The sequence below is a fragment of the Poecile atricapillus genome, chromosome 4, assembly GCF_030490865.1.
Source record: "Poecile atricapillus isolate bPoeAtr1 chromosome 4, bPoeAtr1.hap1, whole genome shotgun sequence".
Classification (NCBI taxonomy): domain Eukaryota; kingdom Metazoa; phylum Chordata; class Aves; order Passeriformes; family Paridae; genus Poecile; species Poecile atricapillus.
Genome location: NC_081252.1, coordinates 76,443,331 through 76,471,240, shown reverse-complemented (window position 1 = coordinate 76,471,240; position 27,910 = coordinate 76,443,331). Strand labels below are relative to the sequence as shown.

The 27,910-nt window shown below is 43.6% G+C and overlaps 1 protein-coding gene across 11 annotated transcripts in view; it reads left to right on the top strand.

Annotated features, from left to right (window-relative positions):
* Positions 1-27,910, top strand: part of ATRN (attractin) — a 150,430-nt gene that overhangs the window by 71,863 nt on the left and 50,657 nt on the right. For all 11 annotated transcript variants that reach the window (XR_009277657.1, XR_009277648.1, XR_009277656.1 and 8 more), the window contains exons 16-24: positions 1,036-1,252; positions 2,406-2,591; positions 3,911-4,144; positions 4,796-4,933; positions 10,981-11,074; positions 12,339-12,391; positions 13,962-14,056; positions 14,946-15,024; positions 15,397-15,554. Coding sequence is in view for 1 of the 11 variants with exons in the window: in XM_058838759.1 (XP_058694742.1) it covers positions 1,036-1,252; positions 2,406-2,591; positions 3,911-4,144; positions 4,796-4,933; positions 10,981-11,074; positions 12,339-12,391; positions 13,962-14,056; positions 14,946-15,024; positions 15,397-15,554 (1,254 nt within the window). In the remaining 10 variants the exon portion in view is untranslated. The remainder of the gene's footprint in view (positions 1-1,035; positions 1,253-2,405; positions 2,592-3,910; positions 4,145-4,795; positions 4,934-10,980; positions 11,075-12,338; positions 12,392-13,961; positions 14,057-14,945; positions 15,025-15,396; positions 15,555-27,910) is intronic.

Here is a 27,910-nt window from a genome sequence, read left to right as displayed (position 1 = left end):
AGAATTGTAGATTTACAGGGTTTTTTTCTACCAACAGAGTCCTTTGAAAAGTGAGCCTAAAGAGACTAGGAGCATGTCTTAATGGATATTAGTGTAGAATGCTTGTAAGGTGGGAAACTGTATCCTGAGTTGATCTCAGAGTGTGGGCAGCAGGGGAGGGGGATTCTGTCCCTGAGCCCCTCAGGTCAGGCCCCACCTGCAGAGCTGCCCCAGGCTGGGCTGATCCCAAAGGAAAGGTGGGAATTGTGTCCCGGAGCCCCTCAGGTCAGGCCCCACCTGCAGAGCTGCCCCAGCCCCGGGGCCAAGAGCAGGAGGACGTGGAGCTGCTGGAGAGAGTCCAGAGGAGGCCCCGGAGCTGCTCCAGGGCTGGAGCCCCTCTGCTCTGGAGCCAGGCTGGGAGAGCTGGGAATGTTCCCCTGGAGAAGGGCAAAATCCTGGGAATGCTGAGAGTCCCTGCAGGGGCTCCAGGAGAGCTGGAGAGGGACTGGGGCCAAGGGCTGCAGGGACAGGAGCCAGGGAATGGCTCCCAGTGGCAGAGGGCAGGGCTGGATGGGATTTTGGGCAGGAATTGTTCCTGGCAGGGTGGGCAGGGGCTGGGATGGAATTCCCAGAGCAGCTGGGGCTGCCCCTGGATCCCTGGTAGTGCTCAAGGATGGGGCTTTCAGCACTGGTGGCTGTGCTGGGAGAGGCTCTGCTTTGCAGTTGCTCCTTTATCAAGTAAACTGTATGTAGATATTTAGTAATAACAAGAAAATCCATTGGTGTTAGCATGATATGCTTTGTAACCCTGTTGCTGTTGGTAGCTGCAGCTCTGGAGTATAAAAGTGCATAAAATCAGTTTGAAGTAGGTGATGTTTACTGATTTTAGTGGTAGAACCAGATACTATGCCAACAGACCTCAAATACTCCTCCCCAAAGTGCAAGTGTGCCAAAAAACAAATTTCCAATAGAAATAGTTGTCTTATAGGGTCTTTATATTAAGAAGTTTGTAGCCATCAACACTAATTTAGATTTGACCTGCTCCTTTATTTCTAGTCCAAAACTTTGACTCCATGGGTTGGACTAAGGAAAATCAATGTGTCCTATTGGTGCTGGGAAGACATGTCTCCCTTCACCAACACCCTCCTCCAGTGGCTTCCCAGTGAACCAAGTGATGCTGGATTTTGTGGATATTTAGCTGAGCCTTCCCAGCAGGGATTGAAGGCAGCAACGTGTATCAACGAGGTCAACGGCACTGTCTGTGAAAGGCCAGGTAACAACAGCTGTCTGATTGATTTATAGTTTCTAGAGAGTAAGGAGAATGCAATTTATTACATTTTAAACCAGCTGCATCATGACTTTAGCGAAGAAAAGTACTTCTGAACCATTGTCTTGTGTATGTATTTCATGCAGGAAATAGAAATTTTATAAATAGCACAACATTCACGCTATTAACTGTAAAATATTTGAAGTACATTATTTGAATTATTTCTTTCTCAATTGCATACATGCATGTGACATTTAGGGTAATTATGGTATGGAGCAATCTCCTGTTTCAAAAAAGAAAAAAAATAAAAGTAACTTTCCAATTGAATTCCCCTTTTCCCCTCCCCTGCTATGTAGCCAGAGGAGGATTTTATCAAAGTTTGAAATTAATTGGCCAAGGCACTTTGGAGATACGAGAACTTTGAAAAAACGATGCTATTTGCTTTTGGGAAAAGACTTCCAGCTTTGTTGAAACTGCATATCTTTTCAGATGGCTTGGTCTGTTAATTCTCTATTGTAGGTGATTATTTCTGAATACCAATTAGTGCCTCTTTAAGTATTAGGGAAGTTGGTTGATTAAATAAAAATTTTAAGTACACTGCACCAGTTGAAATCATTCTTTGTGGAAGTGCAGGATGTGAATCCTGAATGTAGAACCTGAACTCAAAATTCCATATGTTTTCACTTGCAGCACTTGGGTTTAAGCTTTACCCTGGTTTTTATGGTCTGAGAACAGTCACTTGAAGCAAAACTTAAAGCATTGGCTCATACTACAAACTGCTGAATTAGTTCTGCTTTCAGTGCTTGTTTGATGCCTGGAACTGATCAAATCCCTTAAAACACGTCTCTCATGTAGAACACGTGCTCATGTAAAACAGGTTCTACCCTACACTTTGCTGGGGAGGGTGACTGAGGAGTGCATCAGCAGAACTGCAGAGAGGAGGGGAGCACACTCACACTCACACTCATAGCCCCATTCCCAGAGCAGCTGGGGCTGCCCCTGGATCCCTGCACTGCCCAAGGCCAGGCTGGACACTGGGGCTGGAGCTCCTGGGACAGGGGGGGCTGTCCCTGCCATGGCTGGGGTGGGGTGGGATGGTGTTTATGGCCCTGTTCCATGGTTGTTTCTGGAAGGGAACTGACGGTTGTCCTCCCCACAGCCAACCACAGCGCCAAGCAGTGCCGCACGCCCTGCGCGCTGCGCGCCGCCTGCGCCGAGTGCACCAGCGGCAGCTCCGAGTGCATGTGGTGCAGCAACATGAAGCAGTGCGTGGATTCCAACGCCTACGTGGCCTCCTTCCCCTACGGGCAGTGCATGGAGTGGTACACCATGAGCAGCTGTCCACGTGAGTGACCGCTCCTGCTCGGGAGGAAAAACCATCCAGACCTGTGTGGGTTGTGCTGAAAATCCTCTGCAGGAAAGGAGCAAGGCCAGGCTGGACGGGGTTTGGAGCACTCTGGTCCAGTTGAAGGTCTCCTGCCCGTGGCAGGGGGTGGAAGGACACAGTCTCTAAGGTCCTTTCCGACCCAAAGCATTCTGTGATTATCCGATTATCAGATCCAAATTAGGGTTTACACAAGTGTTTTATTCTGAAGTATTGTCTACTCTACAGATTGTAGTAGGAATTCCTACCTAATTATAAATAAATTATTTACTTTTTTACCCCTTCTAGGTAGATGTGAGCAAACTGCAAAAGCTTCATGGCACTTTGGAAGTATGTTTTCTTTTCAAACTGGGGTAAAAGAGCCTAAAAAGTTAAAACAAGTGAAAATCTAGAAATTATTTTATTTATGTTGAATTCTTTAGGAGCTGGGTGTAAGCAGGGGCATCACGAGTAGCTCAAAGTGTTGCAAAATAAGTGATGAAAAAAATTAATTTAAGGAACACCAGAGTATGAACTTCCCATATTGCCAGAGGCCAAAAGTTGGAGGAAGCATCAGGGAGGAGATGAGCAAGCTAAAAGAATGGAAAACCAACTTTTTTTTTCTTTTTTTTTTTTCTTTTAAAATATTGTCTGTTTAAACATCAAAATAGAAAGTCTGCTCATCTTGCAACACCAAGAATCCAGAAAATATTTTTCAAGATGCTCTGGGGAAAGGAATAGAAAAAGTTTTCTGTATTTAAAGAGTTTGTCACCCCTAAAATCCAATCCCATTAGAGAGAGGAGGAGCTAAAGGGTGGAATTCTATTATCTTGCCTATATTCTATGCTTTTTGACTCAAATAAATACTTGAAATAATAGCATGTGATGCTGAAATGTGGTATGAAGAGGCTCAGAGTGACTAAACTGGCTGGATTTTTAGCCTTTGCTTCCAGATGGCTCATTTGATCATCCAATCTATTTTAAATCAATCGGAGATGTTTTGTAGAGGGAACATTAACCTCTAGTGTTAGAGGGTGATGTGTAATGGTTTGAAAAACCTCTGTGTGCATTGTGCTGTTTTGTAACTCATTGATTACTGGAACCTTTAATAGTTATCTTAGATTCTGGAGTAAGTATGCTGATAGGAATATATTACTGTGAATACGAGAATAAATGTTTCTAGGTTTGATGAGATAAATATTTTAGTGAAATTAAAACACAGTTATGGAGAATACATTCTGCATTTTCTGTTGCCTGTGTTTGAGATGCAATTTGGTGGTTTTTTTGGGTTTTTTTTGTAGCTGAAAACTGCTCAGGCTACTGCACATGTGCTCAGTGCTTGGAGCAGCCGGGCTGTGGATGGTGCACGGATCCAAGCAACACCGGGAAGGGGAAGTGCATGGAAGGCTCTTACCGGGGTCCTGTCAGGATGCCAACCTCATCCACGCCAGGGAAACACAGCTTGGAGCCTGTCCTCAATGTCAGCATGTGTTCTGTGGAGAACAGCTACAACTGGTCCTTTATTCAGTGTCCAGGTAAATGAGCAGCATCTAATTGTCCAACACTTCGATTAAGTGCAAGGGAAGAGAGTTTTTAAGAGTATGGTGGTGTCATGTGTTTCTTCCTGTTAATGGAGGGAGGAGAAGAGCATGGAATAGAAATAGGAATTGCACACTTGGAGATGGGAGGAGCTCGGAAGCAGCTGAGCTGCACAGGTTTGCTGCATGAAGACATTATTTTTTATTATTTGAGAGAATTTTTCCCTTTCCCTACAGGCCTTTACTGAGATTTTAACTTTTGTTTGTTTATTTATTTTAAGGCTGTTTGAAAGAAAGGCAGATCTTCCTTTAAAGGTTGTTTTAAGTGTTAATAATGCTTAGGATGGTGTTCAACTAATGCTTTTGACACAAAACCAACACTCCCCTTCCCATTCCTTGTAAATCCAACCCACCAGCAGCTTCCAGTCCAGTGTACACATAATGTTTTGCAATTCAGTTTTTCATGTGTTTCTTTAGATTTCATTTTTTGGTATATATTTGTCTTTGGGTCCATGTATTGCTAGCAAGAGACAAGAACCTCTTGGGAAATGAAATGCTTTCATTTCTCCTCTGCACAGCACAGACTCCTGAGGGTCTCTGTGAGCTATATTTGAGCACCAACACTCAGAGTTTTCCTGTTTTCTGCAGCCTGTCAGTGTAACGGGCACAGCAAGTGTGTAAATGAGAGCATTTGTGAGAAGTGTGAGAACCTGACCACGGGCAAGCACTGTGAGACCTGTATCTCGGGCTACTACGGGGATCCCACCAACGGGGGCACGTGCCAGCGTAAGTGCTGCCTCAGAGCTTCCTGCCCTGAACTCATCCACATTTTCCACTCTCTGCTCATTCCTCTGCTGTCTTAACATAAATGATATCCTGATAATTCATGTTTGCTTTCCTGCAGGCGAGGCTGGGTTCTTGTTTCTTCAAATCAAAGACACTCAAACTGTTGAGTGAAATTACTTTCATTGCACATAAAGGATTTTATACCCTCCTTTCTAAACTTGGAATGACCACAGTGAGAAATGTCTGTATTTTAGTGTTTGATGATCCTGTTTTTAAAAGAAACAGTGTTGATCCAAATGTCTTGAACAAATCTCTGCTTCAATTCTGTTTCACCTTCTATTCAATTTAGTTAATGAGTTGTGTGTTTATAGTTAAAATTGTTTGCTTCATAAAGGCTTGTCATGTTTCACTAAGGACTTGGCTGGATTTCAGTTGAGGATTAGGAGAACCCTGTTAAAATTGCATTTCGGTTTGTAAGGTGCTTTGGGACTCTTTGGCACAAGGAACTGTTTGCAGCTGTGCAAGTTAGCAAACTGGGAAAAAGTCTTCCTTGAAAGACCAATGCATTTAATGTTGAGAAATATACATGGAAGACTTGGAATTTTGACCTGCAGCCTTGTGGCATAGTTTTGAACTGCTGTGAATTTCTCAGTGTTGTGGCATGGGGAGACCATTTGTAAATCAGAATCCAGCTGTGAGAGGTGCAGACGTGAGGGAAAGTGCTTTTTGCTCCTGAGAGATTTAATCACAGAATCATGGAATTGAATTTAAACTCATCTCATTTGAATTCCTTCCCATGGGTAGTGACACCTCCCACTATCCCAGGCTGCTCCCAGCCCCATTCAGCCTGGCCATGGACAGTGCCAGGGATGGGGCAGTCACAGCTGATCTGGGCAGCTGTGCCAGGGCCTCACCACCCTCCCAGGGAAGAATTTCTTCCCAATATCCCATCTAACCCTGCCTTCCTGCAGTGGAAGCCATTCCCTGGCTCCTGTCCCTGCAGCCCTTGGCCCCAGTCCCTCTCCAGCTCTCCTGGAGCCCCTGCAGGGACTCTCAGCATTCCCTGCATTTCTCCCTTCTCCAGGGGAACATTCCCAGCTCTCCCAGCCTGGCTCCAGAGCAGAGGGGCTCCAGCCCTGGAGCAGCTCCGGGGCCTCCTCTGGACTCTCTCCAGCAGCTCCACGTCCTCCTGCTCTTGGCCCCGGGGCTGGGGCAGCTCTGCAGGTGGGGCCTGACCTGAGGGGCTCCGGGACACAATTCCCACCTTTCCTTTGGGATCAGCCCAGCCTGGGGCAGCTCTGCAGGTGGGGCCTGACCTGAGGGGCTCCGGGACACAATTCCCACCTTTCCTTTGGGATCAGCCCAGCCTGGGGCAGCTCTGCAGGTGGGGCCTGACCTGAGGGGCTCAGGGACAGAATCCCCCTCCCCTGCTGCCCACGCTGGGATCAGCCCAGGTCTCGGGGGCTCCTGGGCTGAGTCATGTCCAGCTCTCACCCAAGTCCTTCTCCCTAAGGCTGCTCTTCAGGCATTCCCTGCCCATCCTGTGTTTGTGCTCTGGCTTGCTACAACCCAGGTGCAGCATCTTGCACTTGGCCTATTTGAACTTCATGAGGGTCACACAGTGCCATGTCTCCAGTATCCCAGGTACCCTTTGATGCCATGCAGGTACTGCTGGAGGCCATCTAGGTCCATCTGGATGTTCCCCCTTCCCTCCAGCATGCTGACCTTACCAGTTTGTTGTCATCAGCAAACTTGCTGTGGGTACCTCAATCCCACTGCCCTGTCACCAACAGCGATGTAAACCAGCAGCAACAGAGATGTAAACAAATCCCAGTGGATTATGTTAGTGGAGGATAGTGAGGTGGAATGAGACAATTAGATACAGTGATGGAAAAGGTAGAATAAAAATAACATTACTCAGAGTAGCGTCAGTACTTCTGTGAAATGAGTGTGGGTGGTTTGTGGCCAGCCTGGAAGAATGAGGTGGAGGTGATTAATGAGTGGACATTGAAGACTTTTTATTACTTCTTCCAAGTGTGGAGACAATCCAGTAGAAAATACTTGGATATCAGTATGTTTATTGGAAATAGTGCTGACCTTTTGGATGAATGTGAGGGTCAGTAGCTGCAGCAAGGAGTCCTGTTTCCTCGAGCAGGGGGGTCGTGGTGATGGTTGAGGCTATGAAGAACTTCCCAATGGACAGATTTGAAGAAGGGGGTGTAAAACTCACAGGGATACATCTGCCTCTCTTAGCACAAAGGGATATGGAATTCCAACAGACAGCACAGCAATGTGGGAACAGAGGAGAAGGTGCATTCCTGACACTTGGTTTCACAACATTAGCTGGCAGATTAAATACTACTGATACTCATAAACCCATTTCAGGTGAAGATACTTTGAAATGCTCTAAAGTTTACTTGAAAGTAATGAATAAATTGAGGCTGAGTTGCCTGGGAAAATACAGAATTCTACCCTGAGCTTTCAGGTTTAATCACTGGATCACAATGTGCCTGTTGGTAGGTGTTGCTTTTCTATGTGTGTGGAAATGGAGAGTAAGTTCCTTTGGACTCTTGTGCATAAGGATTGTCCCAAAATAGTTTGTTGTTGAGATAATGAATGACAGACTGCAATCATCTAGATGCCTGAAAAAGAAATTAGAAAATGTGTTGAGAGGTTGTGGAACAGCCTTCATTCCTTATCTGGTGGATCCAGTAGCTCATGTCAGAAGTGCTTTGCTCTCAAGTGCTTTGGACCTAGTTTTTAATTTGCTGTGATTTAACACTATTTGCTGGGAAGGGAAAAGAATGAGGGCAGCAGGAACCTGGGTGGAAAGACTGAGGTGGTTTGGGAAAGGGAAAGCAAGAGCAAATCAGCCTATCTGATGCAGCCAGGCTGACTGCTGCCTGTTAGTCATTTTCGCTTGGTGAAAACCTTTCCAGAGGGGAATTCTTCAGATAAGGATTGGCTGACAGGCAGCAGAGCTAGCTCCTGTTTTCTCCCTTCTCTGAGCTGTGGCCCTCCATTCTTTCCCATTAATAATGTGCTGATTTCACTCTTTTTGTGCATTTGTAAGCAATACTTAGGGGTGCTCTGTTTTTAGAGCCCACAGTCACAGCCAGGCTGGAGACTGTTGTCCACTCCAGCTGACACACAAATATCTGTGTGTTTGCACACTCACTGCCTAGTCTGAGTCCAGGGATCATGGAATGGTTTGGGTTGGAAGGGTTCTAAAATCCCACCCAGGGCCACCCCAGCCATGTCAGGGACAGCTCCCCCTGTCCCAGGAGCTCCAGCCCCAGTGTCCAGCCTGGCCTTGGGCACTGCCAGGGATCCAGGGGCAGCCCCAGCTGCTCTGGGCTCCTGTGCCAGCCCTGCCCACCATCCCAGGGAAGAATTTCTTCCCCATATCCCGTCTAACCCTGTCCCTTTTTATTTCAGTGCCTTCAGTCGTACATATCCCTGTAAAAAGTCCCAACACAAGATTATATTACTTGTGTTGAAAATATTTTGTCAAACTGCAGTTATGTCCCTGCAAAAATTATGTGCATGACATCATATGCCCTGGTGTTGGCAGAGCTAGGCAGATAATAAATAAATGGCAGGTATATCACTCCTCAGAGGTTGCTTTTAGGAAGTGTCCAAGTAGAGGAGTATTAAGCAGGAATGGCAGGAAATGCAGCACATCAAATGTAAAAATAGCTGGAAAGTGCTTTCTCTGCATTGAGGATTTTTCTGAATTTTCTGTGTAAAGTTACCCATGAAAATATGCTGGTGGGAGATAAGGAAGTTATTTGCAAGTGAAGGGAAGGCACTATTATGCCTGAAATCAGATTGCAGCTGTGGCAGCGCTTCTGAACACGTCCATGCAGCCTTCGCTGGTGGCCCATGAGTTGCTGGTGCCATGGACCTGCCTGGTTCCCTCTCCCAGCGCTCAGGGGGGTCCTGCAGGGCAGCTAAAGCGTTTGGCATGGAAGAATAGTGTTGGGCAGGGGGTGAATTGCCATTGGGAGTCACAAACAGAAAGAGGAGTAACAATCCCCATGACCATCTCTGAGTCTGTGAGCCGTGCTTTGTGGAGAAGGTAGCAGGAGACTCATCTGGTGGAAGCTGGTCCATCATCAGGCTGTAGCCATGATCCACAGTCAAAAAGCCATTTCCAGCGGTTTTGGGTTTCTGCTCTGGCATCTGACTCCAGTGGGAAACTGTCTTTTGTAGACTCCAGCGAGGTTGTCTAGAACATTCTATCAATAGTTTGTTTCCAAAGTTTAAAGTCACCTGAAAAGCCACGAGAAAGTGTCTCTGTGCATATTCCAGTTCTTTAGTGAATGATCTCCAGTCAGACTTGTAGGAAAGTGGGTAAATGAATAGATTCTACTGTTTTAAATAGAGATATTTGAGTGTTCAGTCTTCTTGATATGTTAAAGAGCAGAGAGAAAAGAAAAATGAAAGTTATTGCTCAAGATGCTGCAATCTGCTTTTAAACAATTTGAGGCTTAAAAATCAGGAGAAATTTAATGTGTGTTCATACTGAATATTGATCCAACTTCACTTTTCTTCCCTTGTGCAAAGCATATGGAAAGAAGGACAAGAGATTCTCAATAGTACTAAGACTGATTTTTCTTTAAGTGGCACTAATGAAAAGATTGTTTCCTCCCCAGAATACAATTATTCTGTTGAATTTTCATTCAGTCTCCTGTTCTCACAACAGGCCTTTTTGCCTCTTTGTATCTTTGCTCTGTGTTGCTGCTAGGAAACTACTCATCCACATCTGAGGAGCACAGTTAAGTGTCCCTGATACAGTATCACTTCTATTATGTGCCAACAGAAAGGAGATATCAAAAGGATTCCTAAAATAAGGTCCAAGGCTGGCAGAGATATTCAGGATGGGGACTTTATGTCTAAGAATCTGCTGGTACATTTATTGGCATGGCTGCTTAACCAGGAGGAATATGTGTTCTTAACAAGGAGGCACCTTGTTCCCAGCAAGCTCAGGGACCATAAACAAGGGATTTTTGCTTTGTGTAGTTTTTCCTTATGTTGTACACTCTGCTATGCACAACTCCAGATGGATGCACCTGCATTGGCCAGGAGAAGTTGTTAAATCTGTTCTTCCAGTGAGAGTGAACAAGAAATCCAAGTCAACTGGCTGTGTAGGCTTTGTTCTTTTTCATTGGTTTGGTTTTGGGGTTTTTGTGGATGTTTCTCCTCTACATCTTTATAAATAAAGGTCTCAAAGTATGTCAATATGAGCATTTAGGATAAATCAGGAGCATTTTTGTGAAGAAAATCTCCTGCATGTCCACATCACACTATCTTGGGATGGATTTTGAGCAGATTCAGGTGTATGAGATGTTCTGTTTTGGGCATACCCTAAACCTGGAGTAGTTCAGGGCTGTGCAGGTTTGCTTCAACCACAGCTCGATGACATTCAGTGCAAAGTTTTCCTAAAATATTTTGGGGAATGTACCCCAACTAGTCCCAACATGGACATCATCATCTTAACACCAGATGTTTTCTGCTGATGCTGTTGATAATGACATTATTTCCTCAGTATTATTTCCTCATTATTTTATTATTTTATTATTTATAATATAATATTATTTCCTCATTATTTTTCCCAAGACCTATTTGTTTATTTCTGAAAAAAGCCCTCGAAGTCCTACAGGCTTTGTTTTATTTTCCAAACTCTTCTCTCAAGAGTTTTGAGTTTGGCTGAAATGTGTTAGCAAGCCCAAAATGATTTCAAATACTGTCCCTTCCTAGTTATGATATCACCCCTGCTGTCTGACAAGAGGCTAAAAAGCAGAGTCTGATGATTATTTCATGCAAAACACCAGTCCTGGATAGCCTGTGCTTGCTCTGTTTTGACGCACGGTTCTATTTTTGTCTGCCTTCTGCAGCACAAAGAAAGCAAAGAGCACCAAATGGGTTTTCATCTGCATGTTAATTGTTGATGTATCTCAATTTGACAACTAAAGGACTTAATTGCTATCAAATTTTTTCCTTTCTTCATTCAACATTGCATCTTCTCCCCCTCTGCTCAACAGCTTGTAAGTGCAATGGCCACGCGTCCGTCTGCAACACAAACACGGGGAAATGTTTCTGCACAACCAAGGGAATCAAAGGAGACGAGTGTCAGCTGTGAGTTCATGTCCCTTTCTTCTTTGAAATCAAAAAACCGTGCACATACCACCTTGGACACCCCTCCCTCCCCGTTTTTTAATGGTTGTGTTTATGATATCTCTACTCCTGACAGTTGACTGACTGCACTGAGTCAGTGCACTGCGGGTGCAGCCAGCCATGCTGCCCCTGGGGAACATCTTGAACAGAATGATTTCCTCAAGAATTCCAGTTTTAAAAACATTTCAACTGGGAATGTCATGCAGAAGGGATGGGTGAAAAAATCCCCACCCCCAAAACTATACATAGAATCACAGAATGGTTTGTGTTGGAAAGAACTTCAGGGCTCATCCAGCCCCACCCCAGGCATGGCAGGGACAGCTCCCCCTGTCCCAGGAGCTCCAGCCCCAGTGTCCAGCCTGGCCTTGGGCATTCCCAGGGATCCACAGCAAATCTGGGAATTGCAGAATCCCAGGCAGGAATTCCTTGCCAAGATCCCAGCCCAATCTCCCCTTTCCCTTGGGAAGCCATTCCCTGGCTCCTGTCCCTGCAGCCCTTGGCCCCAGTCCCTCTCCAGCTCTCCTGGAGCCCCTGCAGGGACTCTCAGCATTCCCTGCATTTTGCCCTTCTCCAGGGGAACATTCCCAGCTCTCCCAGCCTGGCTCCAGAGCAGAGGGGCTCCAGGGCCTCCTCTGGACTCTCTGCTTTCCTTTATCCCTCAATAGTTTCTTTTTAATTGGTAGATTTCACTGTCCGTGCTCTCTGATGTTGTTCAGTGGGAATGTAAATATATCCTAAATGAGCCTTTGACATTCGAGCAGTTTAATGGAGCAGTTTTAGAGCAACAAATTTGCTGGAGGTTTCTCTGTAATATAACAGAAATGCTTTTAGTGTGATGTTAGTGGAAATAATTTAATTACAAATAATTTCATTGCCAGGTTTATTTTTAAAGCATTGCTCACATGAGTAAACATTTATAGGCTAGAACCTGAAACAGCCATAAATGACTAAGCTAATCCAGTTCCATGCATTGTGAAGAGCTAATAAATACCTTCCAAGTGGATGCAAATGTTAATATCCAGAATTTTATATTGCATTTTTACTGCATATGAGTTGGCTTTGTAGGGAACGTAGAATTTCTTCATCAGCCCAGTCTAGCTCAGACATTAATCTTTAATTGTGTACTGTTATCAGCACAGGGTGTGTTTTCTGGTATTTAGTGGCTGGGAAAAAATAGAACTAGAAAAAAATATCAGTTTATTAAAAAAATGTATATTCTTTTTAGATGTGAAGTTGAAAACAGATATCAGGGAAATCCACTTAAAGGAACGTGCTACTGTGAGTACCCTTGGGATTTTGTCTGGAGATAAAAAATGTGCTTGAAGTTTAAAATACCTTATTTAAAATTTGTTTTAATTGCCTCAGCATGTGTCAAAAATATGGGGGATTAAGGAAAGGACTAAAAAATAGCTCTAAAAACCTTCACTTTTCTCAAATACATTGTTTAAAGAGAATGAAAATACTTTTCTTGATAAGTCCGTGTGATGACTGGATCTTTTGAACAATGTTTTGCATGTTTTTCATGTGACTGAGATGAAATCTGGTCTTTTGGAGAGCACTCTAAGCTATATTCCTAACAGGTAAAAAACAAAGAATGTCCTTAGAATTTTTATAAATGCAAAATACTATTTATTTTAAATTCTGCTCCATGTTAGAATGGATTTCAAAATTGCCACGTTTCCTCTGAAATGAGCAGTTGGATTCTCATGCAGTTCCAAAAGATCCTTTGCCAAGATTCAGATTACCTAATGGAAACTTTCCAGCTTCTATTTGCAAATATTAGCAATCAGCAGCCTGGCAGGCGTGGAGAGAGGGAATCTTAAATTACATAAAGTCTCCAATAGTGTCCAGCACAGAAATGATCAACTGGCTGGTTTTGGCTTATTTGAATTCTACTTGTGTGGCTAAACAAGGGCACTGCGGGCTCCTCATGGCATTTCTGTGTAAGAAAGACCAAATTCCTGATGGTTAAATGGGAAAAAAGTGGGAAGAGATAAAACTTTCCAGCTCTTACAGGAAGAGCCTTGTGCTGCCCAGATTCAGTGTTGCTTGGTTTTGTTCCTTGACTATTTCTTTGTCAAGAAGACATGGATCAACATCAGCAGCTGACTTGAGTCATTCCAGCAAGGGGTCAGCAGCTGGTGTATCAATTCCTGTTTATTTTTGCTTGGGATGTCTGTGCATGGCTTTGGGAACACGCACAAGTCGTAGCAGTGAGCTTTAAGGGAAGGCACGGAGATGGGTCAGGACGTCCTCACAGGCGGCTGTGCACTACAGCCTGGGCACACCGCAGCAGGGAAGGACAGACAGACAGACAGACAGACCAAAGGCTGCTCCTGGCATGCTTGGGTGGGATGTGTCCTGGAGCAGGATGGCAGCTGGGTTCATCACCAACCTGCTGCTCTGCAGAACCTCTCCCAGGAAAATCTGCTGATGTACAGAAACCTGGGAGGGGGGACCACTGCCCCCTTCCAAGTGGAAATTACACAGCTATTGAATCTTTCTGCTATTCCCTTAGATCACAGAGGTATTGCAGACTGGAAAAATTAATATTTTGGCATGCTTTTTTACAGTGTATAGGTAGGAATATTGATTTAGATCAAGGCTGGAGGCTGTTGCCTGGCAAGTATAAGCCACCTCTCTTCCCTCTCTGGGCTCAGCTGCCCGAGTTTTTTGTTCCTTATGTGGGATCATATGTAGGTTGGAGTAATTTGTAGCAGTGTCATGACAATTTCATGTCCTGGTTGTCCAAGAAACCCTTCTGTGACATGGTGCCTTCGTTTACAGAAGTTATTTTGAAGTTATTATTCCAGGAGATGGGGTAACTGTCTCCCTGCGTTCCTTACAGATACTCTTCTCATCGACTATCAGTTCACCTTCAGCCTTTCCCAGGAGGACGATCGCTATTACACAGCAATCAACTTTGTAGCAACACCTGAAGAGGTACATTTTCTATTTTCCCTTTTAACTTTGTCCTTTGTCTTCTCTTGGCCCTGGAGGCAATGAATTGTTACAGTTCTCTGGGTCTTTAGCTGTAGTCTTGTGATGTGGAAGGAGCTCCACGGAGCAACCAGAGCTTTTTTGACCTCGGTTTGGCTGTGCAGTCCTGAATCATCGCAGGAAAATTTCATAAAAAGCCACAGTTGATTCTTCCAGTTATTGGAACAACCTCTGAGCCGTTCCAGTTTTTTTAAATCACGGAACAGTTTGGGTTGGAAGCGTCCTTAAGGCACATTCTGCTCCAAACCCCAGCCATGGCAGGGACAGCTCCCCCTGTCCCAGGAGCTCCAGCCCCAGTGTCCAGCCTGGCCTTGGGCACTGCCAGGGATCCAGGGGCAGCCCCAGCTGCTCTGGGCACCTGTGCCAGGCACTGCCCACCCTGCCAGGAACAATTCCTGCCCAAATCCCATCCAGCCCTGCCCTCTGGCACTGGGAATTCATTCCCTGTGTCCTGACACTTCAGGTTCTTGTCCCCAGTCCCTCTCCAGCTCTCCTGGAGCCCCTTTAGGCTCTTGGGCAGGCTGAACAATCCCATCTCTCTCAGCCTGCCTCCAGAGCAGAGAGGTTTTGCTTGTTTTCACCCCATATCTTGTGACTCAGTTCTTCCTGTGATATTCTGTACACATGATTTCTTTATCCTTTGTTATATTTTCCTTGAGGAGGAGAATACTTCTTACAGAAAATATAGTATGTATTTTTTAGCTTGATGTATTTTCTTCATGTAAGTAACAAATTACAAGATAATTTTTTTTTGTAGCAATGATTTCCTAGGAAACAGTACAGTAAAATTGCTTTTCCTGAAAACGGGGTTTCTTCTTCTTTCTTCCTTCAGCAAAACAGAGACCTGGACATGTTCATCAATGCATCTAAAAACTTCAACCTCAACATTACTTGGTCCACAAGTTTTGCAGGTAAATTGAGGATGGTCTAAGTAATTCAGGAGCTTCTTTCATTGATTGGTTTCTGAAAAAGGCAAATTTAATTGGGAAAACTATGTAATTTCTGCATAGTGTTCTTAAATTGTCAGCCTGAGGGGGAAAGTAAAATGTTTAAAAAGACTATGTTTTTAACTTTAATAGTATATTTTGTAAACATTAAAAGTGCAAATTTGATTTTTAACAGTGCAACATCTTGGCATGCAGTGATGTTGATAATGCAGTGCAGCTTAACATTGTTGGTTTTGAATGGTTAATTTTTAAAATTAGCATTTAGGATGTTTTGCCCTTTTGTTTGTTTTCTTAAATACACATTGAAATATCTTTTCTTGCTACTCCTTACAACAGCTGGCACACAGGCTGGGGAGGAAATTCCAGTTGTTTCCAGAACCAATATAAAAGAATATAAGGATAGTTTCTCCAATGAGAAATTTGATTTCCGCAACAACCCGAACATCACATTCTTTGTTTATGTCAGCAATTTTACGTGGCCCATAAAAATACAGGTAAGAGCTGCTAATATATGTCAAATTGTTTAAAGGTGCTTTTTTTATTTCTCTCAAGAGCTGTGGCAGTTTGCTGTGCTTGGAGTTCACCAAGCTGAACCTGCCTGGTGTAATCCCAGAGCAGACAGAGTTTGATGTTCCTGGATAAGGAGAAGAGGGCGTGAGGCACCTTCTGATGTTGCCTCAGCCCAGTGGATCTGAAGATGTGCTGTGAAATAAAGAGAGACACTCATTTATTAGCAGGGCTGTATTTGATGTGGTGTCTGACTTCAAATGTGCAGGTATTGATGTTGTAGAAAAAGACTGATAAAGCTAAAAACAAAGCCTGGAAAGAGCAGGCAGAGGAAATGCTTTAGTGTCTCTTTAGTGCCTGGTTCTCAAAAGGCACAGCTCAAGGGCCACCCCTTGATTTTCTCCTGCTGCTGCCTCAGGCTGGTGGCACGTGCAGGACAAGAAGCTCATCCTTTGCCTCTGCTCAGTGTAGCTGGTTGACAGGAGAAGCCTGGTGCCAGGCTGGCTGTGTGAGGAAGCTGGTGCAGGAGAAGCAGTGGATGAAGCTTGGTGGTCATAAAATCAGTCAGAATCACTCTGTGACTGCAGTCACAGATTCTGCAGCTGCTGAGGCAGCTCACAGTTCAGAGCAGCCCGGCCACCTTCTTGCAGTGGGCTGGTCAACCACTGTGTGCTCAGAGTGATGTGGGTGTTTGAAGGACAAAACCCTTCGAGGTCTGGAACAGAGATCATGGAATAGTTTGGGTTGGAAGGGGCTTTAAAGAAGATCTCATTCCCTCTGCTGCCATGGGCAGGGACAGCTTTCACTGGCTTAGCTTGCTCCAAGCCCTGTCCAACCTTGAGCAGCCACAGATCTCAAACAAAGCTTGGCATATTTGAATTCTGCCTTATTTTAGAAACTTGGTCAAATATGGGAACCCAGATTCTTCCATCTTCACCCTCGTTCATCTGATTGTTTTGTGAAAGCTGACACTTCCTATTAATGTACTTGATATTTCAAATGTGTTGGTCAGGCAAACTCAGTCTGTTAACAAAAATAATGCACAGGGTAATATTGAGCAAGAAAATGAGATCCACCTGGAAGAAAGGTCCTTAAGTTACAGTGATATTTTTCCTGAATTTTTAAAAAAGTGTTAGGAATACTTGTGAAATGTCTTTGCCACCTCCTAAAGTGGGTTTTAATTACTTGGGAAACTTTGTCCTGTTGATTGCAGACTGAAGATTTGTCAGGTTGGCTTTGGGCTCTTTTTAAAATCTTACAGTTTGAGTAATCAGTTTGCAGCTGGAGACTTCTTACTTCATAAACTCGTAAAGTCTTAGTTTATTTTCAAGTCCTAATTTTTAAATATGGAGGCATTGATGAGCTGCAATGTAAAATCTTTGTCACTGGATACTCAAGAAGCAAGTCCCAAACCTCCTCATTTTCATGTAAGTACTACTTGTTGGAGGGGAAATAGCACCAATGTAGGTGAACATTTGTGCAGTGATTTATTTAAATATTTGAGCTTCTCTTTCATCAAATTCATAATCACAGGAGTCAGGAAAAATTTAATTGTTTTCTTTTAACCTTATGGGTATTTTTTGATACCTGATTTTCCATAATCAGTGCTGGACTGTACCTTACCCTGATTTATTTATTTGTTATTTCTTGCTGCAGAGCTGTGTGTTAGGGATACAGCTTTTTCTCTTATCTCTTCATACAGCATCCCGTCTTTCCTTCCCCTCCTAGTTTCCTTTACTGGTATGGCTGAAACATCACTTGCTGCTTTGTTTTCATTTGCTGAGCAATGGCACAGCTTGACTTCTGTCAGTTCTTATTTTATCTCTCTACTTCTTGCTGGCTTTAAAGACACAGCTAATGAATCCTTTCCTCTCCTTAATACAAAGTCTCTTTGATTGATCCTCATGTCCCTTTCGAGGTTAGCTCTGCGAATGCAGCTTTCAAATAGTTTTGCATCTTTGACCTGAGAGAAATATTTAGATGGCAGCTTTCCCATTCCTGATCTCCTTAGTCCACTTGATTTTACTGTTTGATTTCATTTCTCGTTGTTAAAGAGCGAACTTTGATTCTCTTACAACACTTGACCTCTCTTTATCCTTAATTTAATGTGAATGTTCTTGTATGGACTCAATTCAAGTTAATGTCATATCACCAGCTCTTCTTAATGTCTTTATTACTTGTCAAAACAAAGTCTAAAATAGCATCAGCTCTTACTCATTGAGACAGAGTTTTTGTGAAGAACTCTGGCAGCGACCAGCAATCTGTGGTCCATAGAATTTCTGTTAGCTTCCTCTTCAGTGCAGAGCTGAAAGCCAGGATTCACCGTGTCCTTTCAGGTCTTGTGCAATCTGCAGTGATGGATTGAGCTTCCCTCAGCTGCAATCTGTGTTCCTACCTGTCCTTTCCATAGCCCAGGTTTTTTTCATTTCTGTGAAGTCATGGCTCTCTGTAGTTTGTGTTCAATATGATAAAATAGAAGCTAAATCATGGTACAGATTTTTGGGACAAAGATTTTTTTGACAAATGCCCAGAGAAGCTGTGGGTGCTCCATCCCTGGAAGTGTTTGAGGCCAGGTTGGATGGGGCTTGGAGCAGCCTGGGATAGTGGAAGGTGTCCTTGTCCATGTCAGGGGGATGGACTGAGATGAGCTTTAAGATCCCTTCCAACCTACCTCATTCTCTGATTCTGGGATTTTAGGACTTCCTTGACTCGTCCTGTGCTACATTCTTCTCAGGAATAGTTTTTCTTCAGGGCTTTCTTTCTCTCATTTGTTTTTCCAAGGGGCTCATCCCTGATTTCACTGTGGAAAAGTTCCTGTGCCATTGGGATCTGTCCTTCAGGGCTAACTGGCTGATTAATTAAAACTCTGTGTTACAGTATGGGCAGGATGTAAACTGTTCTCTTATCTCCTGGCTTGTCTCCTGCAGTATTCCTCATTGCACCTCCACTATTAAACTGTCACACAGCTACAGAGTGTTTCAATTTACCTTTGGAAATTGCACTGATTTTAATAGAGTACGTCCAAGTCAGGAAAACTCTGCTCCTGCCAAGCTGCTGAAATTATTCTGTCCTCATGTGTGTGCATCACCTGGCAGCTCAAGCGTGTGTTGGGCTGATCCTGGGCAGTGCAGCATGTCCAAATCATATTTTTAGGAGTTTATTCTTTGTTGGAATATCTTAGTAAACTGTCATTGTGCATATACTCACTTGTCCTGGCTTATTTTCAATTTCAATACAACAGATGTATTAAAAGATGAGTGTTTATATCTATACAAAATCTTGCAACAGAAAACTTTATAAATGTAGTTTTTACTGCAAAGCAATCCTACAATCCACCTTTTTTTTGTTTGCTAAGTATTGCAAACTTTATCTTGAAGTACTTGATTGAAATGTCTCTTACTCATTCTCTCTCCTTGCCTGTTAAAATCTGCACTTGGGAAGTATAAATGCTCCTTTGTGTAAGAGATGGCTGTGTCCCTGCCAATGCTCAGTTCTGGCTCTTCTTTCCCTGTCTTGCTCCACCTCTTTTCCAGACTGATTCAGTTCATTTCTTTTTTAAAGTATATTGGTTTAGGATGACTTTCCCTGCCTGGTTAATGACTTAAAATGATTATTCAGTAAAAGAACTAAGGCAGCAAAATGCAGAAAACCTTCAAAATACAGCAATCTTCTTCCCAATTCTTCCTTTCTGAGCAATTCCAAGCATGAAGGAGTTCACTTAAAGTCTTACTGTGCCAAGCTTTCCTGGAAATCCAGGTAAGGTCTTGTCAATATATAATAATAAGTGTCTGGATATTTCCATTTTCTCTGCTTTGTGAGCTCATCTTTGCTGTGAACATTGGACACACGGAACTTTGAAGCATTTAGCAACCCCCAACAGTTTTACCTTCCTCTCTTCAGCTTTCCTCTAGATATTCCTTATCTTCCTCCAAAGTGGGAGTGCACCCTTTAGGAAAGGACATTAGTGGGTGTTGAAGGGTTGAGGTTTTTTTCACCTATGTAAATGTAATAGTAATCTTTTCCCCACTATTCTTCCTATTTCCTTAATCTTCATTGTGAGTTTGCTTTGTTATTCTTTACAAATTTAGCTCAGAGTAGAAGAGAGACATTGTCTATAAATAATCAGCTGTACAATAGCACAGTAAGAAGCAGAGGAATTCAGTGCTGAAACTTTCAGAGGAGTTCTCTTCATGGGCTTCAAATCATGCAAAGTCAGCTCACTCTGAGATGAAACTGCAGTTCTGGAGCTGACAAGTAGTTAATGGTGAAAATTTGAAACTCTTAGATACCTGTGTAAAGATCAGCAGGTTTTAACACTGTTTAAACTTCTGTGTATTTACCTGGGGCTGAGTCTGGTGAGTGAATCCCTCTCCAGAGTGCACAGGAGGGTGAAAATTCCATCTGCTATTATGGCAAATTCTCTTTCCTGGCTTTAAGATTTCTGCTTCATCACAATTTACTGCTGATGGTGTTTGCTACCACTCACTAAGTAGAAATTGGTGGTTTAGTCTTGTTTCATACCCCAACTATTGTTTTTATTCGCTAACATTCTGTCCCATTTGAGACTCAGTTTCTTCCTCTCAGATTCCAAGCATCTTGCATTGATCTCTGTGTTCTGAGAATGTGTAAGGCATTTAGGAGCTGATTAAGGCAAACCCAGTTTGTAATTGTATCATTAACTGGCAATTGCCTCCTCTCCTTCATGTTGGTTGAAGGATTTTGATTTGAACACGCTTAAATGTTAATTATGAACCAAATGCTTCAAGAAACAAAAAGAGGAGAAGGAATTTTGCAGCCCTTGAATACAATATGTACCATTTGCAGAATCTCGTTAGGTATTCACTATATAGAATTTTCTTGGCAATTCATGGTTGTGTTGGGCTTCAAAAAGTGCCACTGTTCAAAAAGTGCATTGCTGCCTGTGCAGAGGGGTGGAGGCTGCAGAGGCACTGCATTGCTCCCACTTTTTGAGGAGGATTTGAGAACCAGTGGGAAACATTCCTCAGCTCACTGAAATTGTTGCCTTCCACTCAGATTTCATAAAGGCTGTAATGGAAAAATAGCTAAAATTGCCTCTGCTGCCTTCGATTTTAGTTTCTCAAACTTTCTTCTGGTTTCCTCTACTTGACTTATTTCAGGATGGTCTATCTATATAGTCTCCTTTATATCTTTATCCCTTTTTACACAGAGAGTTCAAGGAACCAACAGGACTGGAGGGACCTTAAAGACAATCTTTATCACTGTTTACTTCAGTGTTTCATTGCTGTTGTGTCCTCCAGTATGTAAATACTGAAAGCTTCTGAAATTCTCATTGTTCAAAGTAAAGCTCCTTCATTAAAGCAGCTTTGATTTGAAATTCTTCTTCTGATGCTCTTCCCCATCACCCTGCTAGTTTTATTGGCAACATTTCCCCTAAAACAGGTGGTCTGCATTAGCAAGAACCTTAATACTACTTTCAATTAAACTTTAATTTTACTTTCCATTCATGTTTAGTGTTGTTCAGGAAGCATTTGTATTTTTCCAGAGCTAAATGATGGATGACACTTTGCTACAGCCAAGGAGAGATTTGGAGTACCCTTAGCTCCTGTCAGGTGAGGAGGGGCCCAAAACAGAGCTGGAGGTACAGGAGATCTCACAATTACTTTTATTTTAGGCTTTCAGCCTCTTTCAGGTGGCACAGTCATTGCCAGCAGTGATGCTCTCTGCATTTCCCTCTTTGAGGTTTACAGCCTGACTAAAAGGCTGTGATAATACCTGGAAAAAGAATGAGTGAAGAAGCCATCCACAGTTAACAGGCAGGGCCTGAACTGTCTCTAATGCCTTGATTCCTCTCTGGAAGAATCATTAGGTGTTTGATACAGAACACAAATAACCCTGAGGACTGGCCATGGCCATGGGGGTTTCCAGTCTTCCTCTAAATTAGTGTCATTCTCAAATCAAAAGTGACAGGCTCATCGAATGAGAGCTCTCAGTGAGGGAAAAGAAAAAATGTCTTTGTTTTTGGCCAAAGAGAATAAAACACATTCAGATAGGTTGGGATTGCTTTGATAAAATAATTATGTAGGCTTGAAATCGCAGTGAGGTTGCTGATCTGGACAGCTTTCCTGCCAGGTCCTCATGTGCCTCGTGCATATTTAACAAGGAAGAGATGTAACTGCAGAGATAAAATCATCCTCAACTCTCTGGGACCGTTTATTCCAAAAATACTCTTTTTTTCTGTTGCTTCTGAAAGCATCCTAATGCCAAAGTTGTTTGCTAATGATGTCCCTTGCCTTTCTTTAGCTGTAACTGCAGGTGCTTTTGAGCCCCTCCCTGCATCTCTCTCGCCGTGTGAGAGGTTCTCTTGAAACCCAACAATGAAACGTAAATCAATTTGTTAATCTGATGAAATTTGCTGTTGAATGTAATTACTTTTGGAGACATGCAATTACATGCTGATTTTTTAGAGCAGGCAAACTGACATCTACTGTGGGATGGAAAGATTTAAAACAGAACAGTTAAATGGTCCTTTAAAACATGAAGCAGCTGCTTGTGTTTTATCTGCTCCTGCCACCTTATTTTTGGCATCAACCGATGACATTTTTCTCCTTTTAGAAGTCGTTCCCTTTTCGATTAAGTAACATTTTTGTTAGCACCTTCTTAAATCCTTTTAAATGAGGATTTCTCTCACAGGCAGTTAACCCTTGGCAGGATGTGGTGCCACTTTAGTTCTTTTTACAGAAGGGTGTAGTGTCAGCAACCCTGAAAATTGTTCATGCCTGACTTTTCCCAAGTGCTGGAGACAGGGAGGGGATTTTTATCAGAGATTCATGGAATGATTTCGGTTGGAAGGGAGATGAAGGAGCAGCTCATTCCAGCCCAGCCATGGCAGGGACAGCTCCCCCTGTCCCAGGAGCTCCAGCCCCAGTGTCCAGCCTGGCCTTGGGCACTGCCAGGGATCCAGGGGCAGCCCCAGCTGCTCTGGGCACCTGTGCCAGGGCCTGCCCACCCTGCCAGGAACAATTCCTGCCCAAATCCCATCCAGCACTGCCCTCTGGCACTGGCAGCCATTCCCTGGCTCCTGTCCCCAGTCCCTTCCAGCTCTCCTGGAGCCCCTGCAGGCCCTGCAAGGTGCAACCAATAAAGTCTTGGGGTTTTACATCTGCATCTTGGGATTTCTTGGAATGAACTGTAGTGACTCACGTAACTTTTATGAGGTTTATTGTAATATCTTTCTACAGCACTGGAAGTCTTTTTGAGTGCCTGTTGCAAAGCTTTAGCTGCATAAATAAGAAAAGTTGTAGGATACCAGAGAGAGACAATCTGCAATTCAGATTTAATAATATCAGGAGCATTTCCTAGGTGGTGTTTTATTGAGATCTGACAGTGACATATGGATTGATTACCTTAATTTTAAGGAAGCTGTTTTTTTGGTTTTTTTTTCTCTTTTTGAATGCAGGGCTGGAAAATATAATATATAAAAAATTGCAGAATTAATTTTCTATGGAAGCTAAGTCCTAATCAGACATTAATTTCTTCTGGGTGAGGTCAGTGCTGGTTGCTTGAAGTTGCTGTATTTCTGTGATGAATAACTCTTTAAAATGCCATAACCCACCACAGAATGTAAATATAAGCCCCAAATTCAAATATATTTCAGAAAATGAGTTACTGTGAGCCATTGCTGAGAAGCTGAAAGAGCAAGATACTTTTCTTTATACAAAAGTTTATTTAAAGAGTCAAAGAATAGTGAGCAGAGTTAATGAAGGAGAGAAAAGTGTATTGGCCGTAAAAGAGAAGAAGCTACCCACTGAAATGCGACAGTGGATTCAGCCTGGCTAAACCACAAAGGAAATATATCCAGAACTAGGAGAGGGTGACAAACCCAAGAGCCTGTGGCTGGTTTAGCTCACAAACCCGGAGCCAGGGACACCAGCACTCCACTGACAGCTCTCAGCTGACTCTGCAGGGCTGCTTTGGGGAAAAAAAACATCCCTGGAATGTCCTGAAAACTTACTTTTCTATCATTTATATTCCTGACTTCATATTATTAAGATTTTGACTTCTTTTTGCTGTATTGGCATATGTTGCTCGCAGCAATGTTGGCAAGCTAGAGTTGGCATCAGGGCAGGGTAGTAGTGTCACAGTCCTGCATAGGAATAAATTTCTGGGATGATTTGGGATTTTTACTTAAATTGGTTCTCTCAAATTATTTTTTTGAGTCATAAGTGTCATGTATAGTTACTCCTTTAACCAGCCTGTTTTGCATGCAAGATTAGCACCATCCACCTTCCCACACCTGGAGCCAGAGTATCAATAAATTACATTAATATTTTGACTGAGGATTGAAGTAAATTCCATTAATTGATTTGTCACTTCAGTATTTTACTGGGGAATTCTTCATGACAAAAGAGTGAATTACATGTTCTGGAAATCATTTAGTGATAGGCAGTGACTACCTGGCCTTTTTAATGCAAATATGAGAGTTTATAGAGAGGTTGTAGGTTATTTTTTTTCAAATTAAGATTTCTTGAACACCAAATCACAGCCAAGGTTCACAACAGGAAAACTTGTGATGAATAAAACAGCCCAGCCCTATGACTCTGATTTCATGGCTCTTCAAAACTGATCCTGATGCTGTGTGGTTTGTTTAAAGTAAATTTAGGAGGTTTTAATTGCTGCCACTTAAGGTCGTAATGTGACACCAGGTTTGAGGTGACTTGCAGCTTCAGTATCGTGTAATAATGTGACAGTGTTGTCATTCAAAGGTATTTTAACTTGGTTATTTATATAAATACCTATTTAGTTTGGGGCTGGAACTAGATAATCTGTAAGATCACTTCCAACCCAAACCATTCTATGATTCTATATGTAATATGTATAAATTGATATTTACGTATTTTACTACTTTATTTTATTAAAGATGAGATTTCTGTAGCTTGCATATTACAGGAAGTTTTGCTACAGGTTGATAACCATGTAAAATTTCTCATCCAGTATGATCCTTGGAATTTGCAGCCTCCTGGGGGAAGGAGACAGAGCTGCTTTCTCCATTAATACCACTGCAACCCTGAACTCTGTCTTATATTTTTCCCCTGTTTTGTCTGGTCAGAAATGATGCAAGACAGAAGGTTTTGCCTGTTTCCATCTGTCAGCTATACTGAAGCCTAAAAAAATAAACTTGCAAATATTGCTTTGGCTGTTTTATACTTACTATTCTTGATTCCCTCTTGTGTACTTACATCACCTGCTCTTTAGGAAAACAACTTTTATGCCTTTTAAGCTCAGTAGACTGTGGAGCTCCTTTTTCCTGGACTTTGAGGGTCTGAGTGAGAGTTTGAGCTGTTTTGTGCTGAAGTTTTAATTTTTTCCACGCTGAAACTCTCCAGCAATAGTTGCATGCTGCCAGATGTAACTGAGGCTCCAGGATGGTGTCAGAGCTGTGCCTGGCACCCAGCCAGGGAACGGGATCCTTCCTTCCCAAACGCACCCACGCTGCTGGAGGTTCGTGCTTGAGCACCTGGAGCTCCTGCATTGGAGTGTTTTCCTGATGGTGACTTGTCTTCTGTCTCCAGGTTTACAATCTTCATTTTTAACCACTTTTTCCGAGTGCCCCAGAGCTTACTTGTCTCCAGAATAACTGCTGCAATTGCAGGATCACAGAGTCACTCTAAGACCATCGAGTCCAGCTGATCCCCGTCACTGCCAGGGCCACCACTGCCCACGTCCCCAAGTGCCACCTGCACAGGGCTGTTAAATCCGTCCAGGGAGGGCTGCTCCATCACCACACTGAGCAGCTGGGCCAGGGCTGGACAGCCCTTTCCCTCATTTCCCCAAAATCCACCTTGAGCTGCCCTGAGGCCGTTCCCTCTCCTCCTGTCCCTGTTCCCTGGAGCAGATCCCAAATCCCCCCCGGCTGTCCCCTCCTGCCAGGGACTTGTGCAGAGCCAGAAATTCCCCCTGAGCCTCCTTTGCTCCAGCCTGAGCCCCTTCCCAGCTCCCTCAGGAATTCTCCAGCCCCTTCCCAGCTCCCTCAGGAATTCTCCAGCCCCTTCCCAGCTCCCTCAGGAATTCTCCAGCCCCTTCCCAGCTCCCTCAGGAATTCTCCAGCCCCTTCCCAGCTCCTTCCCTGTCTTGGACACACTTCCAGCCTCTCAATGTCTTTCTTCTTGTAAGTGGCCTGACAGAAGAACTGAGAAGTTCAGAGAATTCAGAAGAATTCAGGGGAATTCACTGAGGATCTGGAAGAACTGAGTTTTTTCTGTCCCTGCCTTGTCTTTCTTGGGGTGCTTTTCTGTCATGTGGAGGTGTGCAGGGTCTGAGCTGAGTTTGCTCTTTCAATTACGGGACTTGCCACAATTTTATTTCTTACTGCACTTTAAATTTAGATGGGCATCACAATTCAACCCCTGGCTGTTTGTTGAACAAATACTTCTCATTTGTCAGATTTGTGTGATAATTTCTGGGATGCAGTGGAATTTGGGACCACATCTTAAGCACTGCTTTTAATTTAGAGACAGTCATGCCTATGTTCGCTCTACACAACATGAGAGAGTTCACATGGGAAGACAAAACACGTATAATTGGCATTTCTGAGCCAACTGCTGACTGCAGCCAATTAGCTGAGAAGTGACAATTTGTGACTACTGCAGGAAGGCAGCACAGTATTGGAATATAAATCGATTTTCATCTCAGAATAAGTTCAGAAGTGAACCAGGTTTTATATTTGCACAGTGGCGAGTATTTGTGCCATAAAGCTCAATGGCTCAGTTAATGTTGCAGCAGGTGAGGAGTAAGTCATTAATCTCTTTCATCCTTCACGCAGGAGCAGAGTGACTCGGAGTAGTAGGTGTGAAAATCAAATTTGAGCGAGGATTTTATTTTTGCGTGATGTAGAATGCAAATGTGAGCATGGGAACCTCTTCAGCTGTACCAAGTTCTCTCTGATCTGGAGAGAGATGGATTTGATGGATGAACTGTTCAGTAGATGAGGAACTGGTCCAGAGGAGGCCATGGAAGTGCTGGAGCCTCTGCTCTGGAGACAGAATGAGAACTGGAGGTGTTCAGCCTGGAGAAGGGAAGGCTCCAGGGCGAGCTCAGAGCCCCTTCCAGTCTGGTTCTGATGTCCTCACCTACAGCATCAGGAGCATTGCAAACTCTGGGATCTCCCACCTCCAAGTCATGCTCCATTTCAGCTTGTGGTGTGTCAGAGCTTTTCAAGTTACAATTGACTCCTGTTAAGATCCTTTCTTCTCTGAAACCTAAGGTTTAATTTTCTGTCTAGAGAACCTTTCCTGTGGATCAGGTTTAATTTTCTACCTAGTCTCCAAATGTGGGAGCAGTTTTGCAGTTTATTTCAAACAAAGATCTGTGGTGCCTCTGAAGAGGATGTCTTTCTGCTTGCGTGGTGTGACTGGGGTATGGCTTCACCCAGAAGCTCTTGGGTGGGGCTTGGAGCAACCTGGTCTAGTGGAAGGTGTCCCTGCCCAGGGCATGAGATGAGCTTTAAGGTCCCTTCCCAGCCCATTCTGTGATTCTGGAGCAGCAGCTGGAGGCCAGGTGAGGTGTCCCAGGGCAGCTGCAATAGCTTTTACCCCCCTTTAGGCAACAAATGGAGCTTCCAGTGCATCCATGAAACCAAGGGCAAGGATGCACCGTGGAAATTTAAGCTATCTAAATTGAGTGGTCCACAAACAGATGTCTTTGTGTGCCTCAGTGTTTATGGTTCTGTTATGGAACTGGTCAGGTAATAATTTTTTTTTAGTTCTTATTAAGCAACTGAATTGATCAGCTGAATCACAGATGGGGTTTCCACTGCATGTAAAGGGCTGATAGGAATACCCCTGTGACCCTAGGTTTGGATGTCATAATCTGCATCTAAATCCCACAAATCATCTGCAGAGGTGAACAATCACTTCCTTCTGGAAACTGTTCCTTGGAACTGACATTGTTCAGGTACTTTAAGAGCTGCCTGCCTGAAAAAGACTCATCTCAGGTTGCTGCTCATCCCTCAGTGAACGGGGTCAGTTCCAAAATCCCAGCTTCTGAAGGGTGTTTCTGAAAGGCTTTTTGCCCTTCATTCCTATGATTAGCTTTCTGTTGCCTTAACGACTTCCATGGCTCACTGAAGATGTTCACAGGAAGCAGCAGCACGTGGCAGAACTGAGACTGTGTTCAGGTGCTGAGCTGATGGCTGTGTTGGCACATTCTGTCCTAAAACCTCCCTGCCAGGGCTCTTGGAATTGTCTCACTGCTGCTCTGGGGTGGAGAGACCGAGACCAAGGTGGGTCTTGGCCATGAGTTAGGCTGTGTCTACAGGAGAACTGGAACAGGGAATGACTACTCCTGGGTAGAAGAGAAGTTCCCC